Source organism: Cygnus olor, chromosome 4 (genome assembly GCF_009769625.2).
Source record: "Cygnus olor isolate bCygOlo1 chromosome 4, bCygOlo1.pri.v2, whole genome shotgun sequence".
In the NCBI taxonomy this organism is placed as follows: Eukaryota; Metazoa; Chordata; class Aves; order Anseriformes; family Anatidae; genus Cygnus; species Cygnus olor.
In genome coordinates, this window is record NC_049172.1 from 5,778,274 (window position 1) to 5,800,624 (window position 22,351).

A 22,351-nucleotide genomic window follows, 5' to 3' on the forward strand; every position below is an offset into this window, starting at 1 on the left:
AACTGCTTTGCAATAATTAGCTCAGTCCTTCTGGGAGCGCTACTGCAGGAGTAAAAACACCTTCTAATGCTAATTTAACTTGTTCCAAGCCAACACAAGTTGGCCTGTGGTAACTGTGCAGAGCTTGTCCCTACTAAAAAAGCATTTGTTTGCTGAGAGGTATGGAGAGAAGGGGTGTATGCAGTAGGAGAGCAATGAGTGGAGGGTGGGTGAGATGACGCTGAAACAATTCCCCTGCTGCTGTCAAAGCCCCTGTTGTCTGAAGAACTTTCACCATTTGTATCTTTGTTGAATTTGTACCAAAGTTCAAGCACAGGAGCCTCTGACTTAGGTTTCTTTCGGTATTTATGTTTGACTGTGACAGTCTCCTCATAAATTCATGACTTTCTCTTCTGGATTCCTTTTTCTTGCATACTTCACAGCGTTATTTAAAACCTTAATAAGCAGCTTTTTGAACATGGCTCTCGAGATTTACAGTGAGGCCATCATGCTTTTAATACTCCTCAAACAACAAGCACATGCTCCCAGATGGAGCTAACTGGTTGGGTACGGAATGAATTGCTTTCCATCTGACACTTCTTTCTTTCTCTCTGTCTTTCACGATCTGTTTAGATTGCCACCGAGGAGCCGTTGAATCCCATTAAACAAGATACAAAGAAAGGCAAGCTCCGATATGTGGCAAATATCTTTCCTCACAAGGGTTATATATGGAATTATGGTGCCCTCCCTCAGGTAACATTTTTGTTATAATGGTGAAAGTTTTCTGTCTTCTGTGGAAATTGCCTTGTAAATCTTGAGTACTGCCGGAATGCAAATCAGTTGCAAGAGAGATGTTTCTCTTTGATAATTTGTAAATTAGGATTTTTTATGTAGAGCTTTATTGTGTCTGTAAATTTTGATCAGAATTTGGGTGTGGGTATAAATACAAGCTCGGTTTCAGGAAGGAGTTAAATGATCAAGAAATCTTGAGTCTTTAGCCTGCATCTGTGTACCATAGTGAAAAAATTAAACTTTTGTGGTCTTGCATTCAAAATACTTGTTCAAGTAGCCCCTTCCTGTTTAAGCAAGACATTTTTAAACTCAGTTAGGATCTTCATGTATTGCAGCATGAATGTTAATTGGTATTATTTCTTAATATCTTTAAGAAAGAGGAACACAAGGACTTTTTCTTTAGATTAAACCTCAACTGCCTTAGTTAACTTTGCTCTGAACTCGGAGACTTTACTGATCATGGCACTTTCAAAACTTTGTTTGAGTCTTGGAGAAAAAAACAACTAATGTCTGAAATTTTTAACATAATTGAAGTTTTAAAACTTTTTTTTTTCATTACTCTGAATAACACATTGGATTTAAAATAGTATTTAAGATCAAGATGAAACTAAAAAAAGATTTCTTTACACTTATATGCATGAGCAGTGAAAGTTTACTCCTGAAAATCTGCTTACATATTTCCTCCCTGAAGAGGAGATATCAGGTAGGTGGTGGAGGAGGACAATGAAATCTTTATCCAGTCAGCAGTCTGAGTAGTCCGAGTTTCCAAGTAGGCATTGTTGGGAACCAAGAGTTCCATTTAATATTTTGAAATTTGTTTGTGCCGTCGTACAAAGCCAAAATTGAATACTTAAATATTTTCCTGCACAAAGTGTGTTATTTTGGACTGATGACACATTCCCCAAGAGATGCATTCAGCTCCCCTTACTACCTTGTCAGTCATACAGCTGGAGATAATTGTCTTTCCTTTTTTTTTCCCCTGTAATGACTTTAAAAGGTCACTTGGATCATTATACTTGTCGAAGTCTCAACAATACTCCAGATTCTTACTAGCTACTATCACAAACCCTGGGCCTGATCCAGTTCTGTGTCTCCACTGTCTCAAGAGGACTTTTCATCAGGGTCAGCAGTTGCCAGAAATTCAGCCCTAGCATATAGCTAAAAGATACATATTTGTGGCTGCTGTTTTATGTTCTGGAACAGAGAAGAAAAATTACTCCAGAAGTGTAATTGTTGCAGGAATTGCTGTGCTGTCTAGATAACGCTACCATTCCTAGCTAGCTTCCCTTCAGTTCTTACAGAAACTACAGGTGGAGAGGTGCAGCGAGGCTAGAGAATGGCATTGGTAGAATGAAGCCTTAAATAAGTGCTTTGGAAGAATATTGGAAAACTAAGTTTTAGGCTGAAATTCTCTCTTGACTCCACTTCTGTCATTTTTTCTGGTAATGATGCTGCTATCTAAATACCTGACCATTTATTTTTCACAGTTGTAGCATCAGTCAAGTTCTCAAGAACAAGAGTATGAGTTGGAGGCTTGACCATGGACAGCTGGAGCTAGCAGTATAGCTCCTTGTAGATGGTTTTCTAACATCTTTTCCACAAAACCTCATTGGTCTTAAAATTCTTATCAGAAAAACCTCTCAACTGTAGAATGATGTCTTTCGTTCCAAGCAAGTAAGAGACAAAACATGTACTGGCCTTTTTATAAAGTTATACTAATCTGGCTGTGATTCCTTGCTCATATATTGCTTAGAGTAGGGATTTGAACTTACCTCTCAGGGAACCTTGTTTGGTCTCAAGCTGCTGGCAGTTCTTGGGCTTGTGCACATCTTTGTATGCAAAAACACTCAGAAATGTTTCAGACCTAAATTCAGAACTTCATAGAGTCAGTTGGATACTGACAATTCCATACCCAGGAGCTTGGGCAGCTCAAAGTCTAGATGATTTTGAAAGCAACTTACGCTAGTGTGGGTGTATCTAAGGAGTATAGTAAAAATGTGGTTGTAGAATATCCTAGTTTAATCCCACAAGTGCTGGTAACCAGAAAAATGTATGTTCTGGCTCCTCTGATGACTTGATCAGTGCAATATCATAAAGTGTCTTATGTGTCTTTGATGCAGTTGATCCATTTGTTACTGTGTTATCCATCCTCAGTCCATGGTTTGTTTGGAGTTTGTTTCTTTTTTTTCTTTTTTTTTGTTGAGCAAGCCCGTTCTCAGCAAGCTGACATTTTTATTGGTGTTTTTATTAATCTCAGTAATGTAGTGGTTAGATGAATTGTAATTGCAGACCAGTTGGTAACTCATAATTCTCTTTCCTTTGACAGACCTGGGAAGATCCACACCATAAAGATGACATTACTGGATGCTGTGGGGATAATGATCCTATTGATGTTTGTGAGATCGGTTCAAAGGTTGTTTTTTATCAAGATTAATTTAATGATTTGGTAATAGTTTTTGAAAGAGAATGGCAGGTGGGAAACAAGAAAAGGTGGCAGTAGTCAGTCTTGGGGTAACTAAAATATGAGCAGAGGGTCTAAGAATAGATAAGAAAATGGTGGATTTAAAAACAACAGCAAAAATGGAGGAGAAAAAAAGGATCTTGTGAAGCCTGGGTGCTGGATGAAAGAGAAAGCTGGAAGTGAACACTGAAGTTGTATAGCTGGACAGTGAGTTTTGGATGGAGGAGGAGAGGGTTAAGATTTTGAGGAAGGAAAAAGAAGACTTCTTTTTCCCCTGCTAGCAGCACTAGAGATAAGACTAGCATTCTGAAAGATGAAGAAATATGGCAGTGTCATGCACGTAAGATTATAAGGTCAAACCCACATAGGGGGTAGGTTTAAGTTTTCTCATGGGTGCAAAAAGAAGCAGATCCCTCTTTAGAGGAGAAGAAGAACCTGTTGCAGTTAAGAGATATGGAGTGGGTGGATGAAAAAGAGGCACAGCAAACACCAATAATAGGTGTAAGGGAAAGGTTTAGCTCACTGAAAGAAAATTCCATTTGTCTGGAGGCAGCAAAGAATGTAACAATTCTCTGTGGTACCAAAGATAGGGTAAATGCAATTAATGAGTTTGGATGAGGGATCTCTTGAGCTATCTAAGGTAAAAGGAAATTTAACTGGTGACCTTAGCAAAGGTGGCTTCACTTGAGTGAAGGAACCTAAAGCTGAATTTGAGGGGATCCAGAAAGAGTTGAAAGGAAATATTACCTGGTGTGAAAAAGGTCCACAGGAGAATGCAAAAAAGAGTTGTGCTCATGTTTTTGGGGGTGGGTGGGTAGCTGTGTGTGTGTCCAAGAGACAGATGAAGACCAAGAGTTGAGAAAGCAGAGAATCAACAGGCATGAAGGAGCTAGAAAATGAATAAGAGATGTTTTTGACTTGCAGATTTGGGGCAAAGATCAAGAAAGTGTGTGGGGAGGTAGGGTAGAAGGGAAGAAAAAATATTGTAGCTTCTGTTGTCTTCTTAACTAAATGCTGATGGGAGAAGGGAAGGTTTAAGAATAGAAAAGATAGGAGAAAGGCTGTTAACGTGAAGATGATGTGTATCAGGTTTACAGATCGATCTTGTAATTCTGTTAGCTGCTGGCTGAACAGGTAGCAAACCATTTTGTCTGCAACATAAAAGACGACTTCCGTGTAGCATTTTCCAAATCTTTTTGAGATTATGTTCTGTTTTCAGGTTCGTTCTTCTGGTGAGATTGTTAAAGTGAAGGTGTTGGGTGTTTTAGCTCTGGTTGATGAAGGAGAGACAGATTGGAAGATAATTGCCATCGGTGTGGATGACCCGGAAGCCCAGAATATCCACGGTAAGTATAGTTTTACCTATCTTATAGCAAGTTGTGTCAGCAACTTCAACAATTGTACCTGAATTTGAGCCACGCAGGAAAAGAAGAGGTAGATAGGCAAGAGGCAAAAACTTTTTTTTCATTGTTTAAATTCAGATGTTTCCTTCAAAAAGGGCATGTGTGTTTTCATTTTAAAGGTTCACTGAGATTTTCAAGAGGGCGTGTCAGGCAGAAAGTCTTTTGACTTCATAAACACAATTCCCTTAGAAAGTGACCTCTTAATATTAGCCTTACTTCCTTTGTAGTAGTACATATTTACTCACTCAGATGACGTAGTACACTGTTTTCCTTGCTGAAAGTGTTTTTTTCCTTTTGTATTCGTGGGCGTTGTATTGCATTCTGAGAAGGGCTGTACATTTCCAACGTTTTGTCATTTGTAACTGGGTTACTTCCAGGGATTGTTGCCTAATAAGAGCAGTTAGGTTTCACCTTTTAGCTTGGAAACTTGCAGCGTAAGCTGCTGAAGCAGATCACCCTAGTATCAGCCTTGATGATGACTAGCTTTGCAGGGTGAAATAGTCTGTGCAGTCCTCTCTGTGACCTTGCTTCTGGTATCCAAATGGAACTCAAGAAGTAAAATGCTTATATGCAGTAGTGTGAATAGAGTGTGAGGTATATTCCTTTTTTTTTTTTTTTTTAAGAAAAAGATACAATTATGGTAAACCTGGAGGGAGTTAGGTTTTTACAGCACAGGTAAAATGCAACTCTTCTCTGGATAAACAGAGGTTCACTTTCTCAAATACAGTCAGACTGGGAATCACGATAATGAAGTGAGCTTTGTCTGAAAGTTAATGATTGTTATGAGACCAAAAATCTCATATATAGCATTAGGTGTGTATGGTCAGAGCCTGTTCTTTGTTGGCAGGTGTCTCCAAGGCACAGAATGGCCTTTCCCTAGGAGTAGGGGTATCCTGTAGTTTTTGGAGGAATTATGTTTCTCAGCCATTGGAACTTTTTCCTGGTTTCTGAATGTAAAGCGTATCACTGGGCTGGCCCTTCATTCAGTTTTCTTGCAGGTTGCTTTGACATGGGGAATACTTGAGTTGTGGGGAAAGAAAGGGAGAAGAGGCAGCGAGGAAAAGGAAACTCTTGGGCTGATGCTGATTAAAATAGTGGGGTAGATGAATTGTTAAATAACGTTTATGATTCTTTAATTTGGCAGAAAGTAATAAGTTCAGCTTAAGGAAATAGTAAGTAATAGTTTGCTGTTAATGTTAGTTTCAATTTAAATCTCTATAATGTGGTATAAGCATTAGTGGTTTAAAGATAAGCAGTTAGCATCCTATTTCTATGTGGTGTTCTGCTTACTCTTACCTATTTTTCCTTAATAATTTGTGAGAGTTTCATCAGAAAACTGGATTAGAGAATTTAAAATGAAAAGGAGTCCAGTAGGTAGAAGTAAAACTGAGACAGTTTCTATCACTGGGTTAAGTAACTTCATTTGAAAGCCCTGGTTTGTGTGTTTTGTTTTTTTTTTTTCTTAAGGTAACGACTGATTTGTGTTAGCTATGATACAGCTTTGGTTGGTTCTTTGGTTTGTTTGGGAAGGGAGTAAGAGTCTTGTTAATTTTTATTTTTTTTAAATGCAAACCCTTGCCTGTGGTTGTTGTGTGCATCCATTCTTATCAGAGAATAGATGCAAAACCTGAAGAAAAGAGCTGCCTTCCTGAGCTTCAGAACACGGGAGAAATATTTATCCAGTTTAAAACAATTTCCCTTCAGGATTGGAGTTGTTTAAAAAAAAAAAAAAAAAGAGAGAGAGAGAGAAAAGCCCCCTTCATCTGCTCTCCCAGAACATGACTAGCTTAGTGTTTAACAGCAGTCCTTCTTCGCTCTGAAAACAAACAAATCTGTTGAAGTAGGCAGTACAATATGTCCCTTTATACTTGTTTTTTCCCCCTTCCCAAAGATGTTAATTATTTCAGCAAGAAGGGACAGCAGCTACGGATAAAACTGATACCTCCGTCAATAATTGATGTGCTGCTATGTTACAGTAGTGGCCTCCTAGGGAAAGATGAGGCTAAGAGTTGCCTTCTGTCTGTCCAGTCGTTTTTATGTCATTTGCTAAACATTTTGAATTGGACTGAGAATCATCACATTTACTTTCAGCTCAGTGTGTGCACAGCCCCCAGTGAACATTTGGAAAAGATAATTCCGAGGCACCAGAGTGGTGATTACTTGCAAACCCCATCCTGAGCCCGCGCAGTGTGTTAACTCCTCTTGCTGCTTTAAGCACACCCCAGGTACTGTGTATATTCTCCTTCTGGGATTGTGATCATTCTCGTAAGTGCAATTGATTTTTCTGAGACTTCACAGAACTTAAAAGTGAGCAGTCCCAACTTCTGAGCAGCCCTCATTGTTTATTCATTGTACTCCGCTTTACTGTGTCCTGCAGGCATTTATTGATAAATACTGTTTTAAATTGGAAACCCTGCCTAGAACTGCCTCTTTCACGCAGAGCAATGAAAAACTCTAGTTTATAGTGACAACCCAGAGGAACGATAAGCAGTGCTCAGCACCTCCTCAAGTGGGAACGGTGTCATTGGTGGGAATAGCAGAGACTTAGTGTCTTTGGACCGACTTTTGGAAGGTAACCTGTTTTTTGTTAGAGCACTTAATATGGCTGGGTGCAGGGACAATCTCCAGATACAAGCTGTACATGAGGTGCAGGTCTCTGGATGAGAAACCTCCTTTTAGACTGATACCTGGACATGTTCAGATTTATCTGTTTCAATAAGATCTGCCTTTGTATCTGCCTGAAAACCACTGCGCTGTCTTTCTGCTCAGGCAGTTGCTAGCCAGATGGCCAGCAAAGTAACTTCAGACCAGGGTCTAGGAGAGGGCCTAAAAGCTCCCAGCATACTGAAACACTAAATCTTGGCAGCATAATAGGCCTGGCTTTTTTTTTTTTTTTTTAATGTAGCATACTGGCCAAGAGAAGAAACAGATTCTTGGACTGGAAAGGCTGCCTGTCTGCTTATCTCATAATTTGGATTGAATTTAAGGCATTGAAATTCACATACATCTCTGATGCACTTTGCAAGATTGGGCTCAGGAAGGGTGAGCAGTATTTTGGTGCTGTAATTTGGTCTAAATGAGTGCAGCATCCTTGTGTTGGACAAGAGGTTTTGCAAGTGACCCACAGATGAAGCAGAAAGACTGAAGACTGGAAGGTCTGACTCTTAAAAGGTCATTTTACCTGCCTGAGGTGAATCGGGCAAATCCTGAATGCTGGATGGTATTTCCGAGGTGATTTACCTGCCTGGGATTTTAGCAACCATTTTACGCCACTGCTCACTGGGAAGAGCCCTGAATATGTTCAACAGCAGTTGGCGATTTCTGCCAGCTTTGCTGGCAGTGGTATAGTTAACTGTGCTCCATTACTATGCTTCTTTGCCAGTGTACAACTCCAGATTGGCTTTTTGAGTTTACGTGATCAAACCCTCAATGGCAAAAAAGTCTCTTGCACACTTTGTCCCGTATATTGTTATATACCCTTGCATATTAGTGCATTTATATGCAGAGCAGCAGCAGAGGCCCTGAAAACCTTTGATGTGGATTTGTGTAAGCATTAAATATAAAGGAATTAATTATCTGTACTGGGGCTCCCCTCCTACTCCCTCACACCATGCTGCACAAAATACACCAAATGCCTTTATATGGAATGTAGCTGCTGCTTCCTGTAAATGTTTATAAGATGTTATTAAAAACATATGTCCTCCCTTCCCACAGACCTTGTTTAGAAAGCTTGCTGCAAGCATGTTGTTTTAGCTTTGCTTGCAAGAAGCAGCATCTGTTGTACTAAAAATGGTAGTTTTGTACAAATGCTTTTGTTGCTCCCTTTTGTAAAGCCTGATAGAATTGGGAGCCGCGTTTGCATTGGCTCGCTCTCTTGACAGAGAGCTAGCAGCAGTTGTTTGTGCCAGCCTCTTGAGATTTTCCTTATTGAGACTCAACTGCAACCCTTCAAGTGATTAGCCAATTCTTTTTAACCCTTGTTGCTTAGCTTTGGTGCCCAGAAAAATGGGATCTATGGTCGTATGTAGGCAATATAAAGAAGTTGCCACACAGAGCTAGCGGATACACGTTGAAAATGTACCTGCGGGAGCCTGACCTTGCTGGTCTCTGCCACTCCGAGGGCTTGCCTGCAGAGATGAAACCGTACTAGACTAGGTACGTGCTTGCTGCTTCCATGCATGCTTAGCCTCCTTTGTATCAGTGGGAGCTCATAGCTCTGAGGAAAGGCAAGCAGTCAGGGTCACTGTCTGCTGCAGAGAGGACGTCTAACTCCTACTTGTTTCTTCTTCCTCATAATACACAACTGGCTTCTATAGGTAGGAGTGCGGTATATTACTATACTGCTTATCGTTATATTTTCTTCTACCTTTCTTTGCTTGTTCTTCTGTTATCTGAAGATATTTTTCTCTTCTTCCACTTGATGCCCCTAAGATGCTTTTTGGATTTCAAAGGAAGTGTCTTTCAAGCTGTCTTCTAAGCTTTTCTATGGTGCCTTTTAATAAACTGAAGAGGTAGCTGTTGAATGATGGCAGAGCTGCTGTTTTCCTTGTATTTTGTGCTGTGTGCTGACTCCACAGCAACAGGATTGATTTTTTTTTTTTTGGTTGCGCTTTTTCCTGCTGCTTGCCCACTGGCTCCCATTATAATGCAGTTTCCTTTTTTTTTTGTCAGCAGCTTAAGCTTCATTTGGTGTCCTGTAGCTGGCCATCATAATAAGGAAAAGTGAAGTGAAGCATGGCGGGTGAAGGAGAATAGCTTGCAAGGAACCAGGGAAACATAAGCAACCACTGTCCCTCTTCTTATGTCCTCAGAATACACAGCAGTCAGTAGCTTAGGGGCCATATAATGCTACGGCACTATACCTGGCTTAGGTAAACTGAATCAGACCTATATTTTCAGTAGTGAGAACGTGAAATTCACAGAGATCATTCTGTCCATGGAGGTGATTGTCCCTGTCTTACGGAGGTAATGGAAACCTGCCCCGAAGCCTATTCTGTTAGTTGGGTCCTTTTAACAAAGATAAACAAAGCCTATAAATAAGGAATGCCAGATGGGGAGGGGCTCAAATGTCACTTAGAAGACAGTAAAGCACTTTTGATGAACAATTTTTATGGGAATGGGAGGCAAATAGCCAAGTAAAAGGAATGGAGAAGCAGAGTTAGGTGAGAGGTTTATTGGAACAGGAACCAGAAAAAAAGAGCAGCGGTCTGAGAAAGTATGCTTGAATTTAAGCAGTGACCGGAGACAGAAACCTGGAGTTCATCCACCACTGGGAGTCAAGGAAATTGCTGCGGCAGCCTGGTTTGCTTTACAGACTTGAGGAGATACTGTCTCTTCAGCAAGTACTTGAAATCGTGAGTTCAAACCTCACAAGAGGAGGAGATCACGAGGGCTCAAGATGGGAGGAGGGATGTTCCCTTGCTTGGAGAGAACAGGATGATACACTGGAGCCCTGCAACTGATTGGAATTGGAGCTGTAGGTTTATTAGGGTCCAAAAGAAGCATCCTGCCTCTGACCAAAACCACCCTTTTCAAAGTCATTCCTTCTTTGTTGGTCTCCTCTACCGACCTCTGTGAAAGGCTTCTTGTACTCTTAAATCTGCATTCCAGCTAAAAGACCTGCCTTCAGCACAGCCTTATGTGCCCTTGCTTTTTTTTTTTTCTGGGATTCTGCCAGTGAAACTCCCTAATCTTCTACAGGCAGATGGCCAGCAGCCAAGTTCAAACTGTGTTTTACTCCGAGTCCATAAACACGTAGCTCTGTTAAGTGTGTGCAGAAGCAAAAATTTACGTAGGGTTCTTCAAGGTTTTATGCTTTATTCTGTGGGTAATGTATGATCCAGTGGAATTCGGGAGTGGCATCTACAAGATGTGTGAGTGTGCTCAGCCTATCTTCTCATGGACGTTTGGTCTCAGAGTTAAGTCCACAAGTCATCTCCCTCAGCAGCCTCTATGGAGTTGAGCGGTGTCTAGTAAGAGAAGGTAAAAAGTCTTGTGCTGTTCTCTAGAAATACTTGAATGTCCTTGTTTGGGCTCAGACTAGATTTTGAGGAGGCATTTAGGAGCTTGAAGATGGAAAGGACGCAGGTAGGTGTTAATCCCACGGCCTAAGCACCTTTGGAAAATCTCTAGCAATGAAGGGAGCTGGGTAGACAGAAGACCATCCATCAGCAGTCACACTGGCGACCAGGAGCTGTCAGTGAGCAAGGTATGTCTGCTGGAGAATAGGATGAAACAGGCGAGCAGTGTGGTAAGAGACAGGGTGAGATGCTAGGATAACAGGAAGGGAGAAATGAGCAAGTAACTTGCAAAACACTAGAGAAGAATAAGAGCTCTATAGAAGGTGGCCTGGGCAGAGTGAGGTTATATAATAAATGGAGGACCGCATACAAAACACAGCAATAAAAAGTCAGCTCCCATTTCTGTCAGAAATGACTGTTGGAGGGAAATAAATGCAGAGAGAAGGGTTACACCTTCTTCTTCTGCAAAAAGTACTTGGCTTCTAGAAAGGGCAAAATGCTTTATTGTATCAGAATCAGGTAAGATTGCACTCAGGGCTTTTCCACGTAAACATAATGCCAGAGGGTTAATTTGCCAGGGGGCTGATACTCAGGCAGTCGAGGACCACCTTACTGCAGGTGACAGGAGTGGTGGTAGCCTCCTCACAGGATGACCAAGTAACATCGGATATGCGCAGCAGAAGGAAATGTTTGAGATCACAAAGTGCGTCTTTGCCTCAGAAGTACCTCGAGCAGTGTTACTGTGAGCTTTTAATCTCCTTGCACCCACTGGGGCAACGGGCAGCGCCGCCTCCCAGGGGCGCCCCCCACATGGCGTGAGTTCCTCTTTGTCTCCTGTTCCATCTTTGCACAGGAGGACTGCAGAGGCAAAGGCAGAACTCGCTTATCACTGTGCACGGATGCAGATATCATGGGGTTATCAGCAAAGTTAGTGCTTAACGCTCTTGGCACTTAACTTTCATGTATCTAATGGGCTGAATTTGGAATTAAAGAGCAGAGGTATGCCTTTAATACAACTTTTGAAAAGTCGAGCTTGTATTTAGTTTTGAGATACTGGTTTAAAATCCGTGTGTTGAAATTGTTTTTCTCTGCTATTCTTCCGTTATCAAAAAATGCCTGTAGACCCTACAGTAGCTGGGGAAAAAAAATCTTACAGAATAATCTAAGTATTGCAAGAGGTAGCTATTGAGATGAAAGCCTATAAATATGGAACTTTCTTCCTTTTCCTGCCATAACTATGGCCCTTTTATTCATTGTCCCTTTGGGTTTTAATTAATGAAGAGTAGGAGGCAACTGGTTTACCTGGTTAGTGCGGTGGTGAAATCATAAAATATCAGCTATAGGCAGCTAATGTAATAAAGTGAAGTTCCCCAATGACTTTGAAAGTACTCAATGAAACGAAATTGCTTGCAAATCCTTTATGAGACTTTGAAAAATTAATGTTACAGAAATTGTGAGTAAAAATGACCTTTTTTTGTTGTTGTTTTGTTTTTTCAAACCTGCAGATATTGATGATGTCAGGAAGCACAAGCCGGGTTACCTTGAGGCTACGATCGAGTGGTTCCGGTTATATAAAGTTCCTGATGGTAAACCAGAAAATCGGTTTGCTTTTAATGGAGAATTTAAAAGCAAGGTGAAGATAATTCAAAATCAAAATTCAAAATCAAAAGACGCGTCTTTCTGTCCTATGGCCTCTTTGATACATTGTAGAGTTCTTGGATTTGGAAGGGAGGAGAACCGTGAACAGAAAGAATTTTTAAATGAAGCATCTTTTAATACAATGTGTTAGGATATGAATAAATAATGTGTACTATCTTTCACTTTATTGGGGAAAATACATATGGTATTAAAGTCAGTAAAAAAAAACAAACATGCAGTCCCAGTCCTGACAAGACTTCCATGTTCATCTGTAGGTTTGTAGTGCTTGTCACAGCATTTTCATTCTCCCTGTCAGAGGAGTGAACAGATAGTCTTTTCAGATACTTTTTTTGAGTCTTGATTGATAAATTTTGTGGACATTTTTCAAGGCTATGCAGTTCAAGATAGACAATAGGCTGCAGATCTTTTCATACTTGGTATTTGTTCAAGGTATAGTTTTTCCCAGTAATTCTGTTTAAGACCATTTGAGCTGTTTTTGGCTTGAAGGCTAAAAAATATTTTTATCTTTTTTAGAAAAAATGAGTGGCTTTTTAAACATCCTACAGGAAAAATGGTCAGTGTTTGAAAGTGGGCCTGGGGATAGACTTTGCCAAGGAAAATGTCAGGATTTTTCCAGAGGAAATTGTGTGTGATCTGTGTCAAAATGCTTTGCAAATCATGTATTGTACACTGTAGGCTTTCTTTTTTTGGCTAAGAATCACAGGTTCCTAATGAATGATGTTCATGTGTCAGCTAGTTCAGCTTGCAGCGTGCTATCAAAGTTGTAAAATGCCTTCTAACCAGCACAGACAACTTTGCATGTTTTGTCTGGTTAAAGAGATGCCCCAACTCCCCTCTGCACTAAAGCTGTCTTTTAAATCAATCAAATACAAAGCTCTAAGGATGGATAACCTTGTTCTCCCAGGAACTACTCTTTCAAATTTTCCTGCTCTGTAATTCTGCTGTAGTGACAGTTTTAACAGGGTATATCCCATTCAGGCTCGAGGCACTAAATGCCCCGACATAGCTGGTTGGGAGCACTTGAATAATTCTCAGGCGTTTCTGGAGACCCAGGATGTGGTGAGGCGGCTGTGGCTGTGCTCCAGCAGCTCTGGTGAAGTTCACAATGTTCCAGGGGCGCTTTGCCAAGTCACTCCTTGTTAGGAAATGTGAGTGTTCTGCTGGCAGCTTTTTGCAAGCCAGTCTAGATATCATCATCTGGACACTGAGGGCTCATTTTTATTTTTTAAAGCTTTTTTGTCATCGTCCCCCCATTACTTTTGTTTTTAAGCAAACAAAAGCTATTAAGCAGCTGACATGTTATGTTGTTGCAAATGCTTAAGTATATGATTGGGCAATTAATGAAGTAAATGCAGATTTTGCCACTAGAGGGGAAACCTTAACTCTGACCCTGATGTGCACATGTAACAGAAGAGCACAGCTCACACACTTTGTCCCATTACAGATGTGGTACGGTTTTCTACAGCTGTAGGTGTCTGTTTAGCATCTAGTGCTGGCTTCATTTTTTCATGCAGGCTTCCTGTTTTCTGGCTGCACACTGAGGAAAAGTCCTGGATATGTTGCCAGTGTATTTGACAGATACTGAAGTTCGTTTCTTTTCATAAAAAAAAAATGGTGTTAGATTTTCCAGAAATTTAATGAGGCCTCGAAGGAGGCCCCTTAAAGTAACACGTGAAACAGTGTGTCTTAATAAAATAGGTCTGTTTAATAACCTTTTAAATCATTTTTTTTCCCTTGATGTAAACTAGGATTTTGCTGTTGAAATTATTAAATCCACTCATGAATACTGGAAAGCTTTGCTTCATAAAAAAACTGATGGAGGTACTATTAAATGGTAAGCATCCAGACACATCTTTCCTCTTTGTATTGTGCTAGACTGTTGGTATTCAACACGTGGCAGCTGTGCATGAACTGCTTAGGTTTTACTTTGAGGTAACAGGAATACTCACGTGTTTAATTGATAATTAATTAATAATTGAGTGTTGTTGACTAATTACACCTTGTATGATGATGGCATACTGGTAAGCAGTTCAGAAAATATATTGGTTATATAAAAGTGACACGGATTACTTAAACTTCCTAGTAATGGCCCCAGAATGTTTGGTGCCATTTGGGGAGTATCTCAGAATCCCATGCAAACCTTGTCACTTTTATTTAGTAGTTTTCGGGAATGCCACATCGCTGCTCATTACCAGCTTTTGGCCTCATCTAAATGAAAGTGGGCTTCGTGAAGCTCTCTGGAGGGGCTTGCATCAGCATTTCTGGCACCAGAGGCCCTGAAGAGTGGGCAGGTGTCTGCGTGGTGCTTTCCAAGGGATGTGGATTGCCATTGACTAAGCCACAGGGCAAAGGCTATGGGGAAGGCTGTGTTCAGATAGTCACTTTCCTCTTCTACTGTGCTGGAAAAATGTGACTTGCAAGTGTTTGAACACCTTAACAGTTGCAGAAGTTGGTAGTTCTGTTGTAGCACTGCAAGAATACTGCAGGATAGTACTCAAACTTGGGTCCTGATTGTTTCAGGGGTACTTTGAGCTTTATGTTGATGCAATTTAAAAATAATTAAAAACTGAGCCTTGCTTTGAGAAACTGAACTTCATGCCATTTATTGTGTAGAACCCTAAAAGCTCATGACCAAACTCACTTTTGGTGTGAAAGGATACATATCCATAGTCTGTAGGGAAACTTACCTGCAAAGTATTTAGTCCTGGAGTTCCCTCTGTGTGTTGTTTGTTTGTTTGTTTGTTTATTTTTCTTGCTAAATGCTGCAGGCAGGTTACTGTAACACAAGGGTGGCTTGCTGTAGAATCTAGCCATCCTTTAAAGCACAAGAGACACGGGGATATTCATGCCATCCCTGCTAGCCATCGAGGTGGTGTTCAACTCCTACAAATGTTAATTTCGCTGTTGACTTTTCGAGGGGATTTAGTTTATTAACTGTGGTCCTCTGAACTGTACCCAAGTGGGCTGCCAGAAGTAACTGTGAGTACTGCGTACATTAGCATAGAATTTATAGCCTAAAAAACACCCCAAACCCAAAGAAACAAAGAACAGCACTCCAAACACTTATTCCCTTCCAGCATTACTTGTTACTTTGTGTTTTTTACTTCCTTGTTTCGTGACAGAGATACATATCTGAGCTCTGTATGTGACGGTGTTTTCTTTCCATAGGTACTAATTGTGTGCTGCTGCTTTCCACTGATGGATAAAATGTTTTTTAATTTTATTTTTCAGCACGAATGTTCTGGTGAATGGCAGCCCATTTTGTTGCAGTGAGGAGGATGCCCGATCAATTGTGCAGTCGGTAAGGATAATATCTACTTTTTTTTCCACCCTTTTTCAAAAGTGATAAAAAGGAAAGAAGACTCAGAGCTCCATGACTGAAATGCTCTTTAATTAAGTAAAAATTTAAGCTATAAAGTAAAAGGAAAAGCACAAAGGTTGTGAGGGAAGTGTAAGCATTATAATATAAACCTTCTATTGCAGTGGTCCAATTGTATTTTCTGGCAGGTTCATTACCGTTCTGGTGTGGTTCTTTTTCTGTGCAGCACTGTTTCTTCTGATCCTGAATAGCAAGATGGACTGCTATTTGTATCTAGCCTGCTGTCTTCTCTGTCTCCCCTGTTGCCATGAGTTACCACCCGGTGTTAGAACTCATTGACTAGCTGACTGTAGTCCCTAATCACTAAAGGGATCCTTTGTTTGTCTACTTGCATAATTAAATGCATTGCTGTAAAAGAGGGGGGGGTGCTTTTTTTGAATGCTTCTTAAAGAATGCCTGTCATATTTTGCAAATTAACATAAAATTAAAACATGCAGGTTTTCTGTTCAGGCGAGAAAAATGTCCTGCAGATCTGATGCTTTCATGTGCAAATGCTAGTGAAGAAGAATTTCTTCCACTTTAAAATTTGCTGTTTTGGATGATGGAATTTAAACAAAGTTACCAGAAATTACAGGGAGAAAAGTACTCCCAAGTGTTACTTTTTTTTTTTTCCTTTTCTTTTTTAACATATACTGTGATTCTGTCTGTGCTCATGACCCTGTCAGCATGGCAAGTATTTTGCACATGTGCATATCTGCCTGGGTAGCTAATTGATGAGGGCTGTACGCAGTCAGTATTTTGCCTTGGTAATCACACTGATAGTGGAAGTTCAGGTGTTAAAGGAGATGGCATCTTTCTGTGCAGGTAACATTCCAACAAAAAACTTCTAGTAAGAATGTTGTCTTGAGTGGTATTCTGCCACAAATAAGACTGTCAGCTGCAGAACAGTCAGTTTGAGTCATAAAGAAGCGTCAGACCTAACTTCTGCTCAACTCACTTGCTTTCAGCATTTCTTTAAAAGTACATTTATGCACTTGTACTTGTAAATGTGTTTGGACCCATGTTGAATAATGGGACTGTAAGCTTTCAATGAAAGAAAAATTGATTTTGGAATTCAAACATGTTTTTAGACATGTCTGTCACAGCTGTAAGCAAATACTTGCCTCTTATATCAAAATTTACAACAATGTTTCATGTGTGTTTGAAATGCAACTGAAATTTCAAGTGCAAATGTACTTTCAGTTTTGGGTGGTGACAAACTTTCAAATAAATATTTTTGTTTGATTTCTGTGCTGTTTGTACTTCTGAAGCATGTACGTAAATAATTATCTGTTCAAATTAGCAGTATCCATTATTTTGTCTCTTAATTAAAAATAAATCTTTTTCCTTTTTGGGGGGGATGAGGATAGTAAAACCAGTTTATAAAATAAGTACTCTATATCAAACTTTAATGTCTTACTTATTTTGAACACTTGGCTTTTTATCAAATGTTATCACTTCCTGGCTTTTTGTGCCTCAACATTGTTTTTCTTTAACTGATACTGGTTTTTGAAGTCATCACATACTCCTTTCCATCATTCCATTTCAGTTTCTTCTAAGTATTTTTTTTCTTTTTAGGCTACTGTCTCTTGGTACTTTTCAGACAGGGAAAAAAGATGCAATGCTGGTTTAAATACTGGTGTTACTACATGCAGCTTCCAATCTCTGGTAACTAAGAAAAGTAAAATGCTCTTGAAACATGAATGGTGGACAGTCAAGCTCTAAATACAAGTGGAGAAGTTGACTTGCATATTTTAAGCAGATACCCTTTTGTCTGGTACACTACTCTGCCCACTTTGGTTGTCAGGCACTCACGTCTTTCAAACACAAGTGAAAGTACGTGAGCGTTGGCTGCAGAATTTTAATGGCTGTGGTAATTTTAAATGAAAGCTGCCTGTGTCTGTTTTTTTTTTTTGTTGGTTGTGGGTTTTTTGGTTGTAGTTGTTTGTTTTGTTTTTAAACTAAAAGCAGATACATTTTCCTTCTAATTTATGTCCATTTATTAACTTATGGATGAAAGCAGAGGTAGAGATTTTTGTATGCAATTACAGTGAGAAAGATATTTTGCCTACTGCAAAATTTCAGAGTTACTTGTGCAGCAAGGGCAGGTTCCCTACGCTTCTGTTTCCTGGGCCAGACTATCATTACAACACTTTTGTGTGGGTGATAATTGCCCCAGATCAGGCATATTGAATTTTAAAACAACAAAAAAAGCAGAAAGTATTGTAAACCACTTTTTATGGTGAGCAAGAGAACTCTAACTCAGAACCAAATAGAAAACGAATCCTTACCAAGTGCTTACCGTGGTAAGGATTAGTGCTCTATTCAGAATTTCAGATATTTTTGATTGGGCAGTTTCCAAGGTAGCCCTGTTCAAACCAATAGGGTTTATTTTGCTGTTATTTGACCTTTCATTATTTTTACAGGTGTGGGACTAGAATGGTTTGGCTTTGGGGAATTTCCACTCCACCGACTTAGTTTCCAGACAGGGGGCGTGTGTGCTGTCATCTGTATTGGTGGCAAACTAGGAATAATTCTCCGGCTGCTGAAGTTGCTGTCTAGTCAATCCCAGAGAGATCAGAAGATGATCCGTGCATGTGGGAACACATTCAGAACGTTTGAGCCAGCCAAAATTATACCAGCCCCCTGTAACTACAAACCCATTGAGTAGTAACACTTTAGGTGATGAAAATTTCTGGTGTTCCCTTGCATCTGAAAATTGTTTCATCTTTCTCAGCTTCACTGTTAGTACGTGTTGAAAACTAAACCCAGGAGGAACAGAGCTTTGTAGCTGCATGTGTTAGTGCTAAGATGTACTGTTTATTTCAGGCTTTTAAGTGTTGCCATCTGTAAAACTGACCAGGACAGCCAAACCTTTGTTTAACATTAATCCCGAGAACTGCTTGCTCACTTGCTCTGTGAAGAAGCCGCTGAGGACTCTTTAAATTGGAAAATCTCCAAGACAATCTATATATAGTTAGTAGTGCAGTGTTTCTCAGACTTATCACATAATTCATCCCTTATGAACTAGGAAAGCTTTGCTAGATGAGGTCTCTCATGATAAAATGCAGAAAAATGTCTTGCAAGGGAAAATATTTGGCTTTTCTTGGTAATTTAAAAAATCTCCAGCAGAATTTGAACATGTGTGTTTAGAATAATTCAGATCTAAGCAGGAAAGTCTGTTAACTGCCTTTCTCCCTACATTTTTTTTTGTCCTTTGAGGGCTTTTCCATTTGGGATTTAGTAGAAGCAGAATTTTCTGTTCAGTGCCAAGTTGTGAAACAGATGAACGGGGGGGGTGAGGGGGGGTGGTGTTGGGTGTTCCTTAAGCAGCGTCCCAGATGGAAGCGTTCTGTCATGAAGAGGCTCCTGGTTCAATCGGGTGAAGCTTTGAGCTGTTCTTGGTGGGAAGGTGCTGAGTCCTTATCTTAAACTTTCTGAGCAGTTATCCCAGAAGTGGCAAGCTCCTGCTTGCACACAGTGACCGCTGGTTCTCCTGAGATAAAGCTTTGGTTTTTGCTGGGAAGAGGTGGGGTGGTCTGGTGGTATGGCCTGGAAGTCCTGGGTTACATTTGTCATACAGACACATCCTGTCAGACCAGGCGCTATAACCCATCTGTGCACATAATTGCCCTGGGTAAAGGCAGAATAAGAATGCTGTAGGTTCCCTTTTCTCCTCAGAGGATTTGACGTGCTGCTCAGCAGAGTGGGCCCTCCGCCTGCTTGGAGGCAGCCAGGCCTGCGAGACAACTTCACCTTAGCGCAGCGCAGTTTGAGTGCGAAACTGTGAACAGCTCGTGTGTCCTCCAAAATCCTGCAGAAAGTGCTTCTGAATGCCTTCTCGTGCTCTTAGTCAAGGCAGGGCTTTCTGCTTTTCAGTGGAGAAGGTGTGTTGGCTTTGCAGCTTTGTTCTCCTGAAGCTTCACACACACTGCTGTGGCTCTCTTTGTTGCGTGGCTCACCCAAGTGACTAGTCCAGGGCTTATGTGCTTGGGTAAGCCGAATTTGGGTGGGCTTCTGTCATGGAAAAAGCCAACGTCCTCCTGGTTTTTCATTTCACTTGTGTGGGTGAGTGTTGTGGTATTCCTGGTGCCCAGATGCTCTCTTTCTTCTCCATCAGTTAGTCAGTTGGAGAATTTGCCTGTTTGTGACGAGCTGAGGGATGGACAGTGGAGGATGGTTACTGTAAGAGTAGCTACAGCCTTGTTGTGTGGAACATGCTTCCAGCTGGTGTTAAAACTGGCTTTAATCTCGTCCTATAGGTAGTATGACAGGACATGCTGTGTAATACTGTTACTGAGTAGTGGTGTGTCCAGCTTTAAAATGGACCTGGAGTGAGAGTGACAGACTTCTGTTTTAAAACAGTTTCTTGCTCTCCGCAGAACTGACTCTTTCTCTGTTAAAATGTAGCTGTAAAAGAGTATAACTATTGATTTAAAATGTTTGCATGCATGTAATGTAAATTCTGTGTGTGTATTCTCTTACGTGTACCTTATAATGAAACATAGAGTAACATAATTGGAAAGGCATTTTCTTTACTCTTTAGTATGTAAACAGAAAATCCTATTATCCTCAAAGACAATGCAGTAGGAGTATCCCCTTTATGTTAGGTAAGGTATTAATCTGTCGCTCATTATTATTGTCTGATTTGCCAGTTATGAGCAACAAATAAATTTGTACAGTAGCTATTCTAAAAAAAAAGTTTGTAAGGTAGAAAGTTCTCCTGTGAGGGCAACAGAAAGATCTGTTTTTATCGGTACCTCTTAGCTTCAGCAGTAAAATACCTTTGGGTTTGGGTGCTACCAGTGAAACAAAACACTGATAATGTTTTTTGTTTGTTTGTTTTGTAGGCACCAGTGCCTGTGAATGGAGATCCTGTTTCCCCAGAAGGTATATTCTTTTTTCCCCAAATGCCATATGATTCCTCTAATCATTTGCTATAGAAATTAACATAGAAACCGTACTGTTGAAAAGGGTGTTTTTATGCACGTAAGCATGATGATAGTGGTTTGTCACTGTGATGCCTGTCCTCTGTTAAATATTACATGGACAGAAATTCCTGGGTTGTTTGTGGGAGGAGGTTGATTTTAAGGATAAGTGAAAGTGTAGTTCACATAAAAAAATGAGAAGACTAAATATTTTTTTCATCACTTTGATCATGGAAGGTAGATGCGTGTCATTTATTCTCTCTAAAGGAGAAAGGTGGCTTTGTCTTACTTTTGTCACTCTTTACACTAGCTAGCTAATCAGGTAAACAGCCCCTTTTCCTACAGGTGTCATAACCACAGCTCTCAAGTGTGATTTTTAAAGACAAAATTCTTTTTACTTTTATGACCGGTTTTCATTTTAATAGAACATGTGTTTTTACTCAAGAAATAAGAATGCATCTTAGAATTTCATTTTTGTTAACTACTTTAAAAAAAAAAAAAAAAAAAAGAAAAGAGATTTCTCCACTGGCAGGAACTATAGAGAAGACATATGCACTTTTTGAGATGGAAGGAGTTACGGAAACACTAAGAGAAACTTAGTCAAGAGCCGAGTTCCAAATTGTTTGCAAAGTAACATCTGTGTAGTCCATGTCATGGGAAAGCAAGTTGCATTCCATTTGCCCTTATATGGCTTGTCAATAAATAGCATTTATTTACTAAAGTATTGCATCTCAGACCTTTGACAAACAACTCAACAAATCTTTGATTTTTTTCCAGGGATGGTTCAGTCAGTGTTGAAACTTGTTGCAAAGTTGTTTCAGCAGACTCTTAAAGTTACTGTGAGGACATGCTTTCCATAGGCTGGGGAGAGAGCTCACCCAGAAGTATTGTTAGGAGGGGAGATGGTTGAAAGGGCAGTATGTTGCTTGTTGAAGAGCGTGACTGGCTAGTTGTACAGAATTAATGTCATCTCGATGTGTATTTTTTGTTTTAGTTGATTCCTGGTACTTTTTCCCCAAGTGATCATTGAAGTGTTCTGAAGCTGCATCTCCAAATCTTAAGTCATCCCGTTTTTGAAGACAGGCAAATGCACTAATTGTTGGTTGAAACAACTTTTCAAATTGTGTAAACCTTTTCTCATGTAAATAAACATTGACATTATAAATTAATGTTTGTTTCTATGTCTGTCTTTGTGTAGGGTGGAGCAAGGGGAAGAGGAGGGTTTGCTTGCATGTTTGTTTCTGAATCTCAGACCTCCGGAATTGCTCTGATCCACTCACAGAGTATAGTATCGAAGGATATGGGAGATAAGGTGTCTTCAACCTTGCTCTCCAGGTTTTGGAATAATCCAGTCATCAGGTGCATAAAAGACTGTGTTAAATGGTATCTCAGGGCTTGTCTGGCCACCCTGACTGTAATCCTTTTCAAGTAGACAATAATCTTTATGTAATAGGCTTAGCGGTTTACTGTGTTCTTTAATATGCAGCCATGCACGATTTCCTGAGTTGTATTCGTTTTTGTGACCAGTTGTCTCTGCTTGCTTCACACAGTTACGGACAAAGCATATTTGCTTTGAAAAAAACAAAAAACAAAACAAATACAACTGCACTCCAAAGAGTAATTCAACTAGGAAGGGGTAACGCTATAACAATTGAAGTAAGGATGCACATGTGCTCTGTGTACTACATCCTGTTTTGATAAGTTGTGTGTTTCATCACACAGGAAGGACTTTCCTTATGGAAAGCTTCCAT

The 22,351-nt window shown here is 40.1% G+C and overlaps 1 protein-coding gene across 5 annotated transcripts in view; it reads left to right on the forward strand.

The window, feature by feature from the left end:
• PPA2 (inorganic pyrophosphatase 2) overlaps positions 1-21,765 on the forward strand; it is a 35,746-nt gene extending 13,981 nt beyond the window's left edge. The window contains exons 5-12 of one of the 5 annotated variants that reach the window (XM_040556615.1): positions 613-732; positions 3,098-3,184; positions 4,452-4,578; positions 12,161-12,288; positions 14,063-14,148; positions 15,546-15,615; positions 20,523-20,562; positions 21,378-21,765. In XM_040556615.1, coding sequence (XP_040412549.1) covers positions 613-732; positions 3,098-3,184; positions 4,452-4,578; positions 12,161-12,288; positions 14,063-14,148; positions 15,546-15,615; positions 20,523-20,562; positions 21,378-21,460 — 741 coding nt within the window. In that variant the 3' untranslated portion in view covers positions 21,461-21,765. Of the gene's footprint in view, positions 1-612; positions 733-3,097; positions 3,185-4,451; positions 4,579-12,160; positions 12,289-14,062; positions 14,149-15,545; positions 15,621-20,522; positions 20,563-21,377 lie in introns of all 5 variants that reach the window. The other 4 variants (XM_040556613.1, XM_040556612.1, XM_040556614.1 and 1 more) reach the window with 4 other exon arrangements.
• Positions 21,766-22,351: the final 586 nt, after the last annotated feature.